This window comes from Sminthopsis crassicaudata, chromosome 3 (genome assembly GCF_048593235.1).
Source record: "Sminthopsis crassicaudata isolate SCR6 chromosome 3, ASM4859323v1, whole genome shotgun sequence".
Lineage (NCBI taxonomy): Eukaryota > Metazoa > Chordata > Mammalia > Dasyuromorphia > Dasyuridae > Sminthopsis > Sminthopsis crassicaudata.
Genome location: NC_133619.1, coordinates 395676431 through 395694121, shown reverse-complemented (window position 1 = coordinate 395694121; position 17691 = coordinate 395676431). Strand labels below are relative to the sequence as shown.

The 17691-nt window shown below is 45.5% G+C and overlaps 1 protein-coding gene across 17 annotated transcripts in view; it reads right to left on the bottom strand.

The window, feature by feature from the left end:
• Nucleotides 1–17691, bottom strand: part of PHLDB1 (pleckstrin homology like domain family B member 1) — a 62955-nt gene that overhangs the window by 9091 nt on the left and 36173 nt on the right. For 7 of the 17 annotated variants that reach the window (XM_074302284.1, XM_074302285.1, XM_074302281.1 and 4 more), the window contains 12 exons: nt 11361–11471; nt 11134–11223; nt 9900–10043; nt 8954–9058; nt 8324–8512; nt 7632–7769; nt 5321–5461; nt 5136–5235; nt 4575–4619; nt 3576–3870; nt 3401–3491; nt 2029–2175 (listed from right to left, as the gene is read on the bottom strand). In XM_074302284.1, coding sequence (XP_074158385.1) covers nt 2029–2175; nt 3401–3491; nt 3576–3870; nt 4575–4619; nt 5136–5235; nt 5321–5461; nt 7632–7769; nt 8324–8512; nt 8954–9058; nt 9900–10043; nt 11134–11223; nt 11361–11471 — 1596 coding nt within the window. The remainder of the gene's footprint in view (nt 1–2028; nt 2176–3400; nt 3492–3575; nt 3871–4574; nt 4620–5135; nt 5236–5320; nt 5462–7631; nt 7770–8323; nt 8513–8953; nt 9059–9899; nt 10044–11133; nt 11224–11360; nt 11472–17691) is intronic. The other 10 variants (XM_074302292.1, XM_074302295.1, XM_074302294.1 and 7 more) reach the window with 8 other exon arrangements.

Here is a 17691-nt window from a genome sequence, read left to right as displayed (position 1 = left end):
AGAAATACACATAGGTCCAATCTTATCCCTTATATAGTTAGGGACACACAGCCATAATATGTGTACAGAAATGCACAAAGGTGCAATCTTATCCTTTACATATTATGGACATACAAATGAAATATGTGTATATCCACAGAAATGCACAAAGGTCCAATCTTATCCCTTACATAGTTATGAACATACATCTGTGATATGTGTATATCCACAGAAATGCACAAAGGTCAAATCTTATCCCTTACATAGTTATGGACATACAGCCATGATATGTGTATATCCAGAGAAATGCACAAAAGTTCAATCTTATCCCTTACATAGTTAGGGACATACAGCCGTAATATGTGTATATCCACAGAAATGCACAAAGGTCCAATCTTATCCCTTACATAGTTATGGACACACAGCCGTAATACGTGTATATCCACAGAAATGCACAAAGGTCCAATCTTATCCCTTATATAGTTAGGGACACACAGCCATAATATGTGTACAGAAATGCACAAAGGTGCAATCTTATCCTTTACATATTATGGACATACAGATGAAATATGTGTATATCCACAGAAATGCACAAAGGTCCAATCTTATCCCTTACATAGTTATGGACATACAGCGGTGATATGTGTATATCCACAGAAATGCACAAAGGTCCAATCTTATTCCTTTATATAGTTATGGACATATAGCTGTAATACATGTATATCCACAGAAATGCAAATAGGTCCAATCTCATCCCTTACATAGTTATGGACATACAGCCGTAATATGTGTATATCCACAGAAATGCAAATAGGTCCAATCTTATCCCTTACATAGTTATGGACATACAGCGGTGATATGTGTATATCCACAGAAATGCACAAAGGTCCAATCTTATTCCTTTATATAGTTATGGACATATAGCTGTAATACATGTATATCCACAGAAATGCAAATAGGTCCAATCTTATCCCTTACATAGTTATGGACATTCAGCCGTAATATGTGTATATCCACAGAAATGCAAATAGGTCCAATCTTATCCCTTACATAGTTAGGGACACACAGTCGTAATACGTGTATTTCCACAGAAATGCACAAAGGTCAAATCTTATCCCTTACATAGTTAGGGACATACAGCCTTAATACGTGTATATCCACAGAAATGCACAAAGGTCCAATCTTATCCCTTACATAGTTATGGACATACAGCCATGATATGTGTATATCCACAGAAATGCACAAAGGTCCAATCTTATCCCTTACATAGTTATGGACACACAGCTATAATATGTGTACAGAAATGCACAAAGGTCAAATCTTATCCCTTACATAGTTATGGACATACAGCCGTGATATGTGTATATCTACAGAAATGCACAAAGGTCCAATCTTATTCCTTTATATAGTTATGGACATATAGCTGTAATACGTGTATATTCACAGCAATGCACATAGGTCCAATCTTATCCGTTACATAGTTAGGGACACACAGCCATGATATGTGTATTTCCACAGAAATGCACAAAGGTGCAATCTTATCCTTTACATAGTTATGAACATACAGATGAAATATGTGTATATCCACAGAAATGCACAAAGGTCCAATCTTATCCCTTACATAGTTAGGGACACAGAGCCGTAATATGTGTATATCCACAGAAATGCACAAAGGTCCAATCTTATCCCTTACATAGTTATGGACACACAGCTATAATATGTGTACAGAAATGCACAAAAGTCAAATCTTATCCCTTACATAGTTATGGACATACAGCCATGATATGTGTATATCCACAGAAATGCACCGAGGTCCAATCTTATCCCTTACATAGTTATGGACATACAGCCGTAATATGTGTATATCCAGAGAAATACACATAGGTCCAATCTTAACCCTTACATAGTTAGGGACACACAATCCTAATACGTGTGTTTCCACAGAAATGCACAAGGTCCAATCTTATCCCTTACATAGTGTTATGGCTGTATATCCTCATACATGCACATGCGTGTGCATTGTGTAATTGTAGGCCTGCGCGCACACACCTGGGAGAAGTGCTTTTCCCGCAGCTTGACCTCTTTCTCCACCAGCTGCTGCCTCCGGGCACTCTCACTCTGGAGCCGCCTTTCCACCTGCTCCCGTCTCCTTCGCTCCTCCTCCAGCGCCTGCCGCCGCAGCTCCATCTCCCTTTCCTGTGACCTCAGCAAGGAGAAGGAGGGAGATGAGGTCCCTCATTGCCACCTCTCTCTGGCTTACAGCAGCAATATCACAACCTTCCTGACAAATCCCATTCCTGTTAGATGTCTTTTAGGATACATCACACCAGGAGACTCAGTTCAAGTTCTGGCACCAGTGCTTATTGGATCTATGACCCTGTAAGTTCAGTAATGTGGTTTCCCTCATCTGTAAAATGAGGATAATGTTGCTAATACTTGACAGGACTCAAGAGAAAGATATTTTGCAAAATTGCAAATGGAAACGTGACCACTGATCACTAACATAAGTTCCCCAAGATGGCCCCAGGATGCAGATATCAGGGTTTGGGGGAAGGAGGCCACAATTCCTCCCCAGAGACTGCCACCCCACATCTCACCCTGGGTGACTGAGCCGGGCCACACCATTTCTAGGGTTCTATCCCTCCCTCTCTTGGGACCCTTCCCTCAAACTCAGAGGAAGACAGTGACAAGATGCTGAAGGATGGTAGACCCTTTCCCAGCATGCCTGCCCCTGAATCCATTCCTTCCATGCACTTCCTTCAAATTAATTGCCCTGGGTGTGGGTACAAAAATTCTCTCTAATAGATGGAGGCCCCAGGAGAGGAGAACTCTTGACCTTTTCATCTCTGTGTTCTTAACAGCCTTTTTCTTATTTTTAATCTCATAAATCTTAAGTTTAATATTTTGTTTTTATAATATCTTCCTAGAGAGCAAAGATTAAAAAGGTGGGGGGGAACAGTTGGCAAAAGTAACAACCAATGACTTTTTATGGTATATGTAGTATTCTGTGCCCATAATCCCCCACCTCTCCAAAGCAGGGAGGAAAGTTTTGCCTTCTTTTTCATGCACAGGGATGGGTTTCTGTCCAATCACCTGCCAGCTTGCCAGCTCTATTCAAGAAGCAAGGGTACAAAGGGAACAGGAGAGTAGGTGACAAGCATTTTTTAAGCACCTATTATGTGTCAGGCACTACATTAAGTGCTTTACAAATATCATCTCATCCAATCCTCACAAAGACCCTGGGGAGTAGGTGCTATTATTATACCCATTTTACAGATGAGGAGGCACTAAGTGACTAAGGTCACAAAGCTAGCGAGAATCCAAGGCAGGACTCAAAGCCAGGATTTCCTGACTCCAGGCCCAGCCATGACTTGGTTCTTTTGTCCACCTCCTCCCAGCCCACTTCCCCCACCAGGCTCACCCTGGATTCTATGAGTCGACTCTTCTCAGCATGGGCTTCCTTCAGCATCTTCTCCATCTCCTCAATCTTCCCCATGTCCATACCGCTGGCACTGAGGTGGGGGAAAGGAAAAGTGGGCACCTCCAGGAATGGCCAAGCAGGCCATCCTTGGGGGCTGGGGGTGGGCGGGCGTTACCTGGACATGTTGTCAGGGGAGCAGGCTGAGTTGCCCCCAGTGGAGATGCTGGTCTCCATGCTGTCCGAGCTCTCCAAGCTCAGAGTGTCGTAGGCATGCTCCCCCTCCTCGGCGCGGTCCCGGCTGGCCGGCAAGTGATGCAGGATGGAATGGTGCATGAGCGGGGGGAAGCCTGCGGAGGCTGGGGGGTAGAGGGCTGCCCCATGCAGGGCCTCCCACTGGCACTGGGCCTCCACCGCCGCTTTCTGCTTGAGCTCGGCCAGCCGTCGCCTTTGCTCCTCGATCACCTGCTGCCCTGCACGGAGGAGAGGATGTCAGAGAGGGCACAGTGCCCAGGGGGAGCGTCCCGTCAGCTCCCTGGATAAACGAGGTGGGATCGCCGGGGATGGAGCGCAAGCCTGGCAGCAGCTGGCCCTGGCAGCTCCCCTCAGGGCCCCTCCCTCAGGTGGCTCCAAATATCCAGCAGCTCCCCCAGCCACAACCAGCCTGGGAGTGCTCTACTCCCCCAAACCTCCCACCCTCGTTTTGCCTCCACACTGATCAATGTCCATCCCGCTGACCCTCCCAGTAGTCTACAGTTGGCCAGCCTCTTCCATCTTGCAGCCAGGAGCAAGGGAGGCTGGGCAGAGCACATGCATCAGACCCATGGGGGGAGGGATAGGAAAAGCAATGCCAGTCACAGGCAGGCTCCCTGCTTTGCCAGGCCCTGCCCAGGAGGTACAGCAGCAGCCAGGCTGGAAGGGGAAGGAAAGGGTAACGGACAGGCGACAGACACAGGGGTCAGACTTGAGGAGAGGCACAATACCCCCCGAGAATTCAGGGCAAAGGCAACTTCCACTGCCCTCTATGACCAGATCCCTACACACCCCAAACAGCTTAGCATGAGAGCCATCAGCCCTAGGAGCCAAGGACCCTGGCAGGGAGGAAGACCTGCTGTCATGCAGCTGCCACGAGGAAATCCTGGGCTAGAAGCAATGCCCATAGTGCCCACCGCTCTACCTGCTGTGTCGTCCAGAGGCAGGGGCTCTGCAGGCAGTGCCTGGCCTGGCACAGGGCAGCCGGACAGAGGATGGGGGCGGCAGAAAAAAGGAGACACAGAGGGGACAAGAGGAGAGAAAGGCACAGACGTGGGCTTTCAAAACACTCGTGGGCTTGAGAACACAGGGTGTGGGAGGTGAGGAGGGGAGGAAACAGAAAACAGGGGTTCCTGGCTCCCCGGATGGAAGCCCGATGCCATCCCCAGGGCTCCCCAGCCTCCGTTCGATAGTTAGGCTTCTGGGGTCTCCCCTATCACTGGAGCTTCTAGAGAAGAAGCCACATCCCTGGCCAGTAAGTACTTACTGGTGCTCCCCGGCCCATGATCTTCCCCCATTCACATGTGCTGTGAATATATATGTGTGTGTGTACTGTTTACATATATACACTCCATGTACATGCATACACACACCTATATGCTAAATCCCTCCTGCTGTTGGCTCAGGTCCTCTTTCAAATACAAACATCCTGCTGAAGGAGCAAGCTAAGTGCTGCCACGGGGAGGATGAAGTCGGAAGCACTCACCCTTCTGCTGCAGGGCCAGCTGCCTCTTGGTCTCAATGTCCTGCAGGGTGGCTGCCAGGTTACGGGGCAGGCTCCCTGTGCCATTCTGGGTGAGGGCACTCTGTGGGGAAAGGGAAGCATATGAGGCCCTGGCAGGGGAACCCCTCCCCCTCCTTCCCTCACTGGCCCTATCCCCAGCCCCAGACCTTGGGAGAGGGGCTTCGGCCCAGGGTGGCAACGCTGAGCTGAGAGGAAGAGGATGAAGAAGCAGAGGAGGAAGGGATGGGCCCACTGCGGGTACGAGGCAGGGGGCTGCCAGCCTCACTCTCCATCTTGGAACGGTAAACCTGCCAAAGAGGATCAGCATGACTTGAGCCCCCCCCCCCAACTTGGCGATTCTGATCCCAGAGGGCTGGCCCCCCACCATGGGGTCAGCAGAGCCAGGAGGGGTCGGGCCCTAATGAAGCTTCAGAACACAGAAAGTCTGCCTTCTTTGTCACCCCCAGTGGGTGTCCTTGATAGCACCTCCAAGGGCCTGGGGTCCCAAGGGCACCCCCTCATCTGGCCAAGGCCCGCCTTCCCCGAGCGGTATCTCCCGATATGGGCCCGCTTTTAGTCCTGATCCTGTCCAGACCTACTCTGATCTGATGAACTAATCCAAGCCAAGTTATTAATGGATCACAAAGCTCTGAGAGGGATTAGACTACTCCCTTCTTGTCCCCCTGTGGCAGAATTAGGAATAATGGGGGAAGCAGGGGAAGAGGCAAGTTCAGATCCCTCAGAGATCCCCCATGAGTGGAAGGGGAGGTAGGGAGCTCCCGGCCAGCAGGTAGCTTAAAGCCGAGGCTGGATGTTCACTACTTGGAGATACTATGGCAGTGATTCCTGACCACATAGGAGCTAGACTCAGTGCCTCCCATAAACCAACTTACATCCAAAATTCTGTGTTTCTGTTTTACAACTCATAGGGATGAAACAATCTCCACTATACCTGTTTCAAACTTTTTTTTTTCCAAGTCCCCAATGTCACCTCCTATCTCTGAGCAGAAGACTTCAACTTTCAATCAGAAAACTAATATCACCTATCAAGAACTCCCTCATTCGTCCGAGCTCCCAACTCAAATCCTGCTCATACTTTCGCTGGTCCTCACCTCCTCTGCTCCTGACTCTGGGGCCTCTTCTCTTGGCCATGGCTGTCTTGCACCCTCTATCACATTCCCTTCCCTATGTTCTCTGGGAATTTGACCCCGATCATCCATTTTTTCCACAACATCTCCTCCACCAGCTTTTACCCCATCATTTCTAAAATGCCTGGGTCGTTATCATCCTTCAAAAGTCATCACTTGGTCCTGTTAACCTCTCAAGCTAGCACCCTACTTTTCTTCCCCTTTATTGCCAAAATCCTGTCACCTACAATCACCACATTCCCTCTCATCTATCCTGTCACACTACTGAAAACACTCTTCTCAAGTGAGGAGCTCAACTACAACATCAGACGGCCATTTAAATTCCATCTTCATCCTCTTGATCCCTCAGAAGCCAAAGGGATGGCTTCAATGGCAGAACTGTAGGGACCATTGAAGTGATGGATAGAAGGCTGATGGGGAGCAAAGCCTTTTCAATACTCCTCAAATTATAGAACCCTTGTAGGCAGTTGCTCCTTTGCCCAGCACGAGGCCATCCATGGTTTTTAGGAGGACTTAATTCTCTACCACAATTTTCAAGGACTCCATACCATTTAACCTTTAACGGCTTTCTCTGTGTTCTCTATGTACATGTGCTGTTTCCTCCATCTGAATATAAGCCACTTGAGGGTAGGGACTGTTTTGATTTTGTCTTTTTTAGTCCTAGCACCTATCACACAGGGTCAGGCACGTAGAAGAACTCAACAAATTTAACAATTAGTTTGATTAATCTGATAACTGATAATTTGATAACTGATTGTCTTGATCTTGTGTGTATCACACTTCTCTTGAACACCACAGGACAAGAACGTGTAGCCCACCTGATCCAGGAAACCCCAGTCCTAAAGGATTTGATCTCATACTCTGATCTGATTCTTCCAATCCTAATCCCAATCATAAACTTAAGTGAAAATCATCTCGTGTTTGGAATTCAGGACTCAGAGGAAAATGCCAGAATGGAGTCTATCTCACATAGACAGCACGGTACTGGGAATATAGCGAATAATCAATCATTATCTGCTAATTAACTAATCTACATCCTTCTCCCCACACTAGTAGTTCCAATCCCTTGGAAGAAATGCCAATTTGGCCTTTCCCTTGGGACCTTTCACTTCTTGGAACCAATTCATCCTGGCTTTTGAATGCAAGACAACCCCCCTCCCCAGAGGAGGAGAACTCATGGACCCTGGAGCCCCATTCCCATGCCCCACCTCCGTTCTTCTCAGCCAAGGATGCTCAATTTAGTCCTGGGTGAGAGCTCACCAGGAATAAGGGAGAGCAGGAAGGAACAGAGCTGGAGTCAGGGTTGAACGTGGGGGAGGGGAGGTGTTACCTGCAGCTGCCGGGAAGCTTTGGCGGGCAGAGGTGGAGGGGAGGAGCGGGGGGAGGCAGATGGGCCAGCCCCAAGCCCTGTCATGAGCTCCTGGTACCACTGCTCTAAGTCTAGGGCGGGAAGTAACAGCTTCTCCATCTGGAGAAAAAGGGGAAAGAGGGAGAAGGGAAGAAGGGGAGGAAAAAGGAAAAAGGAGGGATGTAAAGGAAGAGGAGAAGGGAGGAGGACAAGAAAAATCAACAAAGGGAGGAAAAAGAGAAGAAAAAGCAGGAAAAAGAGAGGAAAGGGGAGGGGGAAGAGAAAAGGGGGGAGAAGAAAGGAGGGGAAAGGGTGAAAGATAAGGAAAAAAGGAGGAAGATGAAAATAAGGAAAGAAAAGGGTGGGAAATGAAGGAATATAAAGAGAAACACAGTGAGAAAGCCATCACAGTGAAGACACAGAGCAAAGCGGAGCCGAGGTCTTGGGAACAGGACCCATCGCCACAGAAATGCCCTTAAGCTAAAGGTGACCCCCACCAGTCAGGCTCCATGTGCCCCAGGCCCTGCCAGCCGGTCCCAGGAGGCTGGCAGGACGGGCTAGGCGGGGCCAGAGCTTCTGACGTCGGCAGCCCTGGCACACACACGGACACGCCCGAGGGCGACGGCATGGGCAGGGGAGGACACGGGAGAAGCAACTGTACAGGAACCACCAACCTCGGGCAAGACGGAGGAGGAGGAGGTAGAAGAGGAGGACGACGGCAGAGTAGGAAGGCAGCTGACTTGAGGCACAGCTCGGAAGGCAGAGCCTGGGAGGGGAGGGCCGAGTGTGGGGGCTGGGGGAGCGGGCACAGTGCCTGTTTGGCCACCGCCCCACATTTCCTTTAGCTGCTCAAGCGTCACATACTTGGGGGCACAAGGCATGGGAGGGAAAGCGAGAAGTTAGCAGAAAGGCATTGCCCACAAGAAGCCCCCTAGCAGCTTGGTAAGGAGAGAATGAAGGGAAAGGAATTCCTGGGGCCTCTGGGGCACCAGGGAGGTAGTGCTGCCTATGCCCCTTGTGTTCTCACGGTGTCAGGGGGAAGTCTAGCACCTTCCTTGTGCCATTAATTGCTGAAAAGGCATTAAGATGCCCTGAGAAAAAAAGAAAATAGCTATTTCCAACCCACCCTGTGCCAGCCCCATGCCAGGCCACCCGCATCCCTCCCCTTTGGGGACACAGGCTCTTGCCCCCTTTGGGAAGTGTTGTCCTTAAGCACGGCTGATGTCTCTTTGGGCGCAAGGTCCAGAGAGGCCTACAACTGGCACACAGTGAACCTCAGTGGGCACATTCATGGTGGTGGGTACCTCACTGGCAGGCAGGGAAAGAGTGAGAGCGTGGGGGAGAGGAGCGGAAGCACTGGGGTCCAAGCGGACACAGAGCTGGAGGACATCTGCCAGACTCACATATTCCTAGACCACACGGCAAAAACAACGAGGAGGAGGGGGAGAAGAGATTAGCAGGGCGCTGCTCTGGCACCGGGCACCTGACACTCCAAACCACGCCAAGCGACCAACAAGCCATGCCAGGCAGGCAAAACCAAGTCCAGGGTAGGGCAGAGGGAAGGAAGCCGCTAGTTCTCCTGCCCCACCAGATGCAGCATGGGATGAGAACCCGGCACCGCGGCCCGGGGACGCCGAGCCCTCCTGGCCGGTCTTCATGCCGCGGGGCTTCTCCACCTCGGCCTCCAGCTCTTATGTTCGGGGAGCCACGGTCCCCCAGGCCGGGCTTGTCCCAGGTTAATGTCAACAGGCCCACACTCAGAGCCCGTCTCCAGGGTTCACATGCCTAAAAACAGGGGTACCCACCGAGCCAAGAACCCCCATGCAGCCTGGGCAGAGAGCGCCCGGGGCCCGTCCATCCTGGAGAAGACGGGGGAGGAGGGGTAAAGGCACAGTCCCCGTCAGCAAGACCCCAGATCCTGCAGAAGAGATGGCGCAGAACAAGGGGCACACCCCAAAATCACACGGGAAGAGGAAGAGCTGGGAGGATTTTTTTGCTTTAAGAGAGAAGATGAACGGAGTACAAAATGTGAGCACACAAACAAAAATGTTGGTTTGGCACAGGTCACCCAGGCAGGCTATGTTAGGAAAAAATCTCCCTTTCTCCGCACACACACACACAGAATTCCAAATTCTGGAGCCAAAGCCATCTCGTGCGCTTGCTCTTCCTCCAGAGCCTGAGAGAAGGCCCAAGCTGTGGGCACGAGGGCCAAGCAGACAAGGCAGCGGGCATGCAGTTAGCAGTGATTACCTCTTGCGTCTTGGGGCAGAGCTGGGCGGAGGCATGGGGGGTTAGGGGGCCGGCGGCAGCCCTGGGCGGGGAGGGCCTGGGCAAGGAGCCCAGAGCCGCAGGCTCCAGCCCCAGCTCTGAGGACTCAGAGATATGCAGCTCATCCTACAGAGAGGGGTTGGGGTGAGTAGGGCACCTCATCCTTACTCTCAGTTCCGTCACCAACCCCAGGCCCAACACATGCTGTGGGGGGGAAGGAGCTGAAGGAGGGGCTAGAACAGGGTGAAGAAATGACAGAAAGCTGGATGTGGGTGTATCCCAGGGCCATTCCGGGCATGGGCACGTACGCCCTGAGCCAGTTAGAGAAGAAAGAAATCTGTTCTTAGTTTTAGAAGCCTCGTGGAGATGTTAACACAGACTCGTGTTATCCAGGACAAATTATTTAAATCTTCTCATCACTAAAATGGAGATAAATGAGGCTTGGCCTCCCTATCCCAGAGGGATCCTTGGGACCTTCAAAAACCTTAAAGCACTAGAAAAATGCAAACTTTTATGACTTTTTTTGGTTTTGTTTTAGAAAAGGTCCCCATGCTGACTTGGAAGCCCCTCGCCTGGATTTTAAGACTTTTTCTTATCTCCCCCCACGCGGTTCAGAGGGGGAGTCTATGAATGTAGAACTCTACATATATCAATTTTTTTATATATGTTGGTTAGTGTTGCTGCTTTCCCCCCTTTTTAACTATTTATTATGGGAGATAGTTCTCTCTATATAGGTAAATGTCAGTGATACAAAAGCAAAAGACATTAATGAGAATTTAAAAAATAAAAACCAGATCTAAGTCCAGTGCTCAAAAAAGGGTGGCTAAATTTCCTACAACACTTGGGCTCAATACACCTCATGCCAGTCACCCCACACCCCAAGTCTCTTAATTGCCTCTTGTGGCAAAAATTTCATTTTCCACCCATCAAGGCCTTGACAGTTCTTCAACAGCGTTACCCACTGGGGCAATGGGCTCCCTCAGGACAACTGAAATGAAGCAGTTGGGAGCCCAAATCCTAAATTCCCTACTCCCCAGTACAGAATACATATGACTATGCTAATATAGAACCAAGTCAAGAGCCTGGACCCCCCACCTCATTCCCCCATACTCATTCACAATCACTCCTCAATCCACATTTAGACACCAGAGGGGTCTTCAGAGGAATCCCTGGCTCTGGGCTTCCCACACCCTCTCGAGCCCCAGAACTCAGTTACCTCTTTGAGTGCGGATGTTGTCTTAGGGAAAGGCCTCCCCCCGGTCAGCGAATGGTATCGTCTCTCCAATGCTGCCAATTTCTCCTTCTCCTAGAGCCCAGATAGCCAGGGCAGCACAGGGAGGGAGCCAGGTCAGGCTCCCTCCAGTTCATTCCAAGCCGGTCCCCTCGGTCTCCTCTCCCAAGCAGCCTCTCCCTCCCTCATCTCTGGCCCAAGCCCCACGGTACCTTCTGCAGCAACTGCAGGGAGGAGTTCTTCTCTCGGGCCAGTCGCTCAGAGTCCTGGACAGCCTGGGCCCGGATCTGAGCTGCCTGGTTTTCCAGCACTGCCAGGCGCTCCTGGGGACAAGAGAACAGCTAGTCAGGATGCAGAACAGGAGGATACAGAATGGAGGCTATTCCACAAGTGTTTGTCATGTTTGAGGCACTGGGGAATACAGAGACAAAAGTAAGAGTCCTTGCCTTCAAAAAACACATATTCCACTAAGGAATAGAATATGTCAATAGAGAAGTAGATTTTTAAAAACTGTTTTGGCCAACTCTTTGTGACCACATTTGGAGTTTTCTTGGCACAGGTATTGGAAGGATTTGCCATTTCTTTCTGCAGCTTATTTTACAAAGGAGGAAACTAAAGCAAACAGGGTTAAGTGACTTGGCCAGGGTCACACAGCTAGGAATCTTCCTGATTCCAAGCCCAGAGTTCTATTCACTGCACACCTAGCTGCCCAGATAAGTAACATAGCTAATTTAAGGAGGATAGCACAAATAATTACATCAATAAAAACCGTTTCTCAGGAATTGAGCTAAGGATTTTAAGAGATGGAAAGGAAAGAACCATTTCAGGCATGGGGGACAATCTGTAGAAAACCATGAAGACCATGATGAGATGTTGAATTCTGGGAGCATCAAATTTAGCAGAATATAAAGTTCAGAACAGAAAGTAGTTGTTTAAAAAAATTTGAAAAGAAGCTTGGATCTTTTCAACAATTAATGGATTCAAGGCAATTTCAATAGACTTGTGATGGAAAGTGCCATGCACATCCGGACAGGGAACTACAGAGACTGAATGTGGATCAAAGCATAGTATTTTCATCTTTTTGTTTTTGTTGTTTGCTTGGACTTTCCCCCCTTTTGATCAGATTTTTCTTGCACAGTATGATGACTATAGAAATATGTTTAGAAGAACTGCAAATATTTAACCTATATTGGATTGATCTCTGTCTAGGGGAGAGAGGAAGAAAATTTTGATGCACAAGGTTTTGCAAAAGAGAATGTTGAAAACTATATTTGCATGTATTTGGAAAAATAAATACTATTTAAAAGGAAGGAAGGAAAGGAAAAAGGAAGGAAGGAGGAGGGAAGGAGGAAGGAAGGAAGAAGGAAGCTAGAGTCAGATTATGGGGAGATTGAAATGTCCAGCTAAGGCATTTGTATTTCATCCTAGAGGCCATGAAAAAGTTCCTGAAGATTTTTGAGTAAGAATGATATACTCAGGCCTGTGCTTTAGGAAGATACTGAACAAGATACAGTAGGCTCCCAAGGTGCACAGTTCTAAACTAGCTGTTTCCTACACAAAGTACGAATTATTTATAGCCCCTCCCTTCAGGGAGCTTCTAGTCTATAATAGGAAATCTACCCAATTCTGCCAAATTATGTGGGGGAGGGGGCTTCAGACTTAATAATAGACTAGATGAATTTATATGGGGTGAAGATTTCTTAGAACAGATAATCTTAAACTCTTTCCTAAAAATAAGCAAAAGAATGAAGGAAAAGCAGTTGTTTCCAGCTCATGGGGCATCCTAAGCAGAGGCAAAGGCAGGAGGCAAAAGGAAACTGAAACTGGACTAGTCCAGGAGGGGAATAAGAGACATGACTGGAAGAGGTCTGGCAAAGTGGAGAAACAATGGGAGGGGGAGTTTGACAACTGAGGCCCTTAAAGCCAGTGAGGAAGAAGGCAACATTAGAAATGAACCAGATTTTAGATAGAATTATTTTTCTTAACAGATGACTGGGACAAGTATAATGCTGACTTTTACAAGTCCTTTCCCTTACCACTTTTCCCCCTTTGGTTAACCACTGCTATATCCTCCTAATGCTCCTTTGAGCATCCCTTCTCTCCTACAAGCATACCCAGATCTCTACCATCCTTTGAAAATAAGGAAAAACTTCATTTTATTCTTCTCAAGTTGGGATACTCCCTCTCTTTCCCTTGGTAACCAAGTTCCTAGGAAAAAAACTATCTACCTTCATTGCCTCTACTGGCAGAGCTCCTCCTCCATTTCCAACTTCATGCAATCTAGTTTCTGATCTTACTCAAATGAAACTGATTTTTCCAAGATTGTCCCATAGCAGATTTTTAGACTTTGTTCTTGTTGACCTCTCCTGGCAGATACCCTCTTCTTCCTGGTTTTAGTGACATTGTTCCTTCAGGATTCAGCCCCTGTGTGTGACTGTGTCCCCAAGATTCTGTCCTGGCCCCTTTTCTCATCTCTATAGTCTAGTTTGGTGAGCTTATCAGCTCCCATATTATCACCTAGAATTAGAGGACTCTTAAAGATAACCATCCAGCCCAAAATTTTCTTGAGTTGGTACACATCAACACATGTTTCTGCTGGACATAATAATAATAACAACAAAAAATTTAATAAAACTTCCAGATTTATAAATTAAAATTTATAAAATTTATAACATAAGATGTTCCATAATAATTTAATGTTTACTGTTATTTAATATATTTAAAATAAAACTCATATTTCCCCCTAAAAATAAAACCCTACTCAAAACTTTGTTATTTCTATCAGAGACACCATCATATGTTTCTAGTAATCCACAGTCACAATCTCAATCATCCTCCACTTTTTACTTTCCTTCAACTAACACATCTAATAGCCAATGGTCAGTTCTACCCTTACAACATCTCTTGAATCTTATGTGACCAGAACCAAGTTCATGAAGCCCCTCATCACTCTGGACTATAACAAGAGTTTCCTAATTGTTTGTGCTGCTTTCAGTCTCTCTTTTCCCCAGTTCAATTTCCACATAGCTGCCAAACTGATATTCATAAAGCCCAAGTCTGATCATTACATCACAACCTCTTCAGAAACAGGACTGTTTTTTTTTTTAAATATATTTTTACATCCTTAGTACCTAGCCCAGTGCTTGACACTTAGTAGGTACTTAATAAATATTTATTGACAGGATGATTGATCATGTTACTTATCTTGCTCAATAAGCCCTATTACCTCCTAAGGAAAAAATACAAATTATTTTGTTTGACATTTAAAGCATAAATTTGGTTTTACACACATATATTGTATCTAGGATATACTGTAACATATTTATTATGTATGGGATTGCCTGTCATCTAGAGGAGGGAGTAGAGGGAGGGAGGGGAAAATTTGGAAAAGTGAATACAAAGAATAATGTTGTAAAATATATATATATATAATTATAAAATTAATTTTAAAAAATAAATAAAAAAGCAAAATCAAAATAAATAAATAAATAATAAAGCACTTCATAATATAGTTCCAAGTTATCAAGTTTGATCATTAGTCCCCTTCATACAATCAGTCTATATTCCAATCAGATTAGTTACTTTTAGAGCCAGGAGTCTATATTTTACTTTTACTCAATGTGTTCATGTTGTTTTCCCTAGAAGAATGTAAGTTCCTTGAGATCAGATACTTTTCAATATTTTTATATCTTCGGGGCCTAACACTGCCTAGCACATAGCAGGTAATTAATAAATGCCACTGGAATTGAACGGAATTCAGCTGAGGAAAAGGAGATATATATAATCAGCCAATGATTAAGAAAGAATATAACTCTACATATGGGAATAAGAAAAGACATTGATTCTTCATATAACTATGTTAGAGAAATTTAGCTAATATAAAAATAGTTACCAAAAGAGAGCCATAAAAGCCTAGAAAAATTTCTTAGCCAACAAACTTAGCAAGCAGAAAGACAAATTTAGAGTATTAACTCATTTGCAAAACATTACAGAACCAGGTGACAGAAGATTAAAAACAGCATCACTTCAAAAACAAATACATAAGATAATGAAAAGGGAAATGATCTTATAGAAAAAAAAATGGCACATGACTCAGTCAAATCAAATTATCTCCGAGATTAAATGGGAGGAAGAACAACAACTTTATGTACAATGGAATAAGCAGCTAGTATTTCTATATAATCTACTCTCATCATCCCATGCCTGGGACAAAGGCAGCAGGTACTTAATTCATAATATCTGAGGAAGCAAAAATGACTCCTAAGAAGATGACCTCAGAAAGAGAGATTATCCCTGACTCAATTACATACTGGAGGGACCAATGCAAGGATAACCAAAGAACCATTTTAAAAAATATCTCCCAAAGGGAAGATTCCAGAACCATGGGAAAAATTATAGACTTTGGTTTTCATTTTTTAAAAAATGGTGACTGGGAAAACATCAACAACTACCAGCCCAATGAGCACTTTGTCATTGCTTGAGCATCTTTATGAAAATGGTCCACACATGGACCGAGGGCATCCTTGGGTGAAAGCATGAGAAGAGACAGTCAGGCTTTCATAGATGATTGTCCACAGCAGAGCACATCTTCACAGTAATACAGCTGGCTGAGAGAAGAGCAAGCAAGATCCTCTTGTGTCTATTGTGTGATGACACAAAAAACCATTTGACTCAGTGAAGCAAAACACAGCCTTGCAGACTCTCCTCCAACAAGGTCTCCCATGCATATGACTATAATTGATTTCATGATAGATAGAACCACAGAGATAACCTCACTCAACAACGAGTCATTCAACAACAATTTTTTCCCCCAATATCAAGTGAAGAATAAAACAATCAGATAGATACTTGTCAAAGGTATTCATAAATGTCAGGGAGGATGCTTGCTATGTCATCCAAATAAAAGGTTAATTTCCCTAGAGATAGTGAAGTTCTGCAAACACTTTAGACAACATTAGAGTGATTGCATCAAGTGCCAGACCACTTTATAACTTCCTTGGAAAGATTCAGTCACTTAAGAGAGAGCAGCCTTAGCAATCCACAGAGGAAAAACCAACTAAATGAAGAATGCTTACTGCCTGAACTATGACGGATGGTTGAATGGAAAGCCCATTGAATCATATATGTGCAGGGGCAGCTAGGTTGTGCAGTGAATAGAGTACCAGCCTTGAATTCAGGAGGACCCAAGTTCAAATCTGGTCTCAGACACTTAACACTTCCTAGCTGTGTGACCCTGGGCAAGTCACTTAACCTCAGCCTCAAAAAAAAAAAAAAAATCTTATGTGTGTGTGTGTGTGTGTGTGTGTGTGTGTGTGTGTGTACACATCTGCACAATGAAGAGAGCACAGAATTAAAGAGAGTAGGAAATAAAGGTGAATAACAGTTTTCAGTCATGTCTGACTCTTGTGACATCATTTGGGTTTTTTTGGGTAGGGATACTGGAGTAGTTTGACATTTCCTTTTCTAGATCATTTTATAGTTGAAGAAACTGAGGCAAACAGGGTTAAGTGACTTGCCCAGAATCACATAGCTAATAAGTGTCTGAGAACATATTTGAACTCAGGAAGAGGAGTCTTTCTGACTCCAGGCTCAGCAAAGTATCCATTGCACCACTTAGCTGAAAGGAAAGTGCAATCCTCTCACTAATTCCAAACAGCTCCAAGCAACAGATGTCCATCTTTTTAAACATTATTATTTTCCAAATGGTGACTCTATTCATCACCAGGAGAATAGAATTTCAAAAGATGTATTTTTGATGTCACCATGTAGCACTGCAAGGATAACACCTTGATATCAGAAGAATCAAAATTAAAATAACCAATTCAAATAAGGGTGATTAGTGGGGGCATGAAGGTTAGGTTGGCTGTGGAGTAGAACCAGACATGGCTCACATGCAAGAAATAGTGTAAAAGATATAACCAAGGACAAAAAATATTAGAGAAGACTGGATGCTGCACTAATATCTATAAAATATTTTGAAAAGAGAGAGGAAAATCTCCCTCATGTTGGGTAGGTCTTTTATGAAAAGATGTGGTTGTGCATCTCCAAGAATGAAAATTTGTTTTTAGCCAGAAGAAGTGCCCTTTATTTTTTCTGTTTTTTTTACAATAATAGCTTTTTATTTTCAAAATACATGCAAAGATAATTTTTAATATTTATCCTTGCAAAACTTTGTGTTTCAAATATTTCTCCCTCCCTTTTCCTTACTCCTCTCCCCTAGACATCAAGTAATACCACAGATTAAATATGTGCAACTCTTCCAAACATATTTCTACACTTCACATGCTGTGCACCCACACACAAAAAAAAATCAGATCAAAAAGGGGAAAATTGAGGAAGAAAAAAAAAACAAGCAAACAACAACTAAAGGTGAAAACTATGTTGTGATTCACATTCAGTCCCCATAGTTCTTTCTCTGGATGTGGATGACTCTCTCCATCACAAATCCATTGGAATTGGCCTGAATCACCACCTCATTGTTGAAAAGAGCCAAGTAGGAATGCCCTCTCTAATGGGATCATGGAGCCTATGAAAAATGGTTCC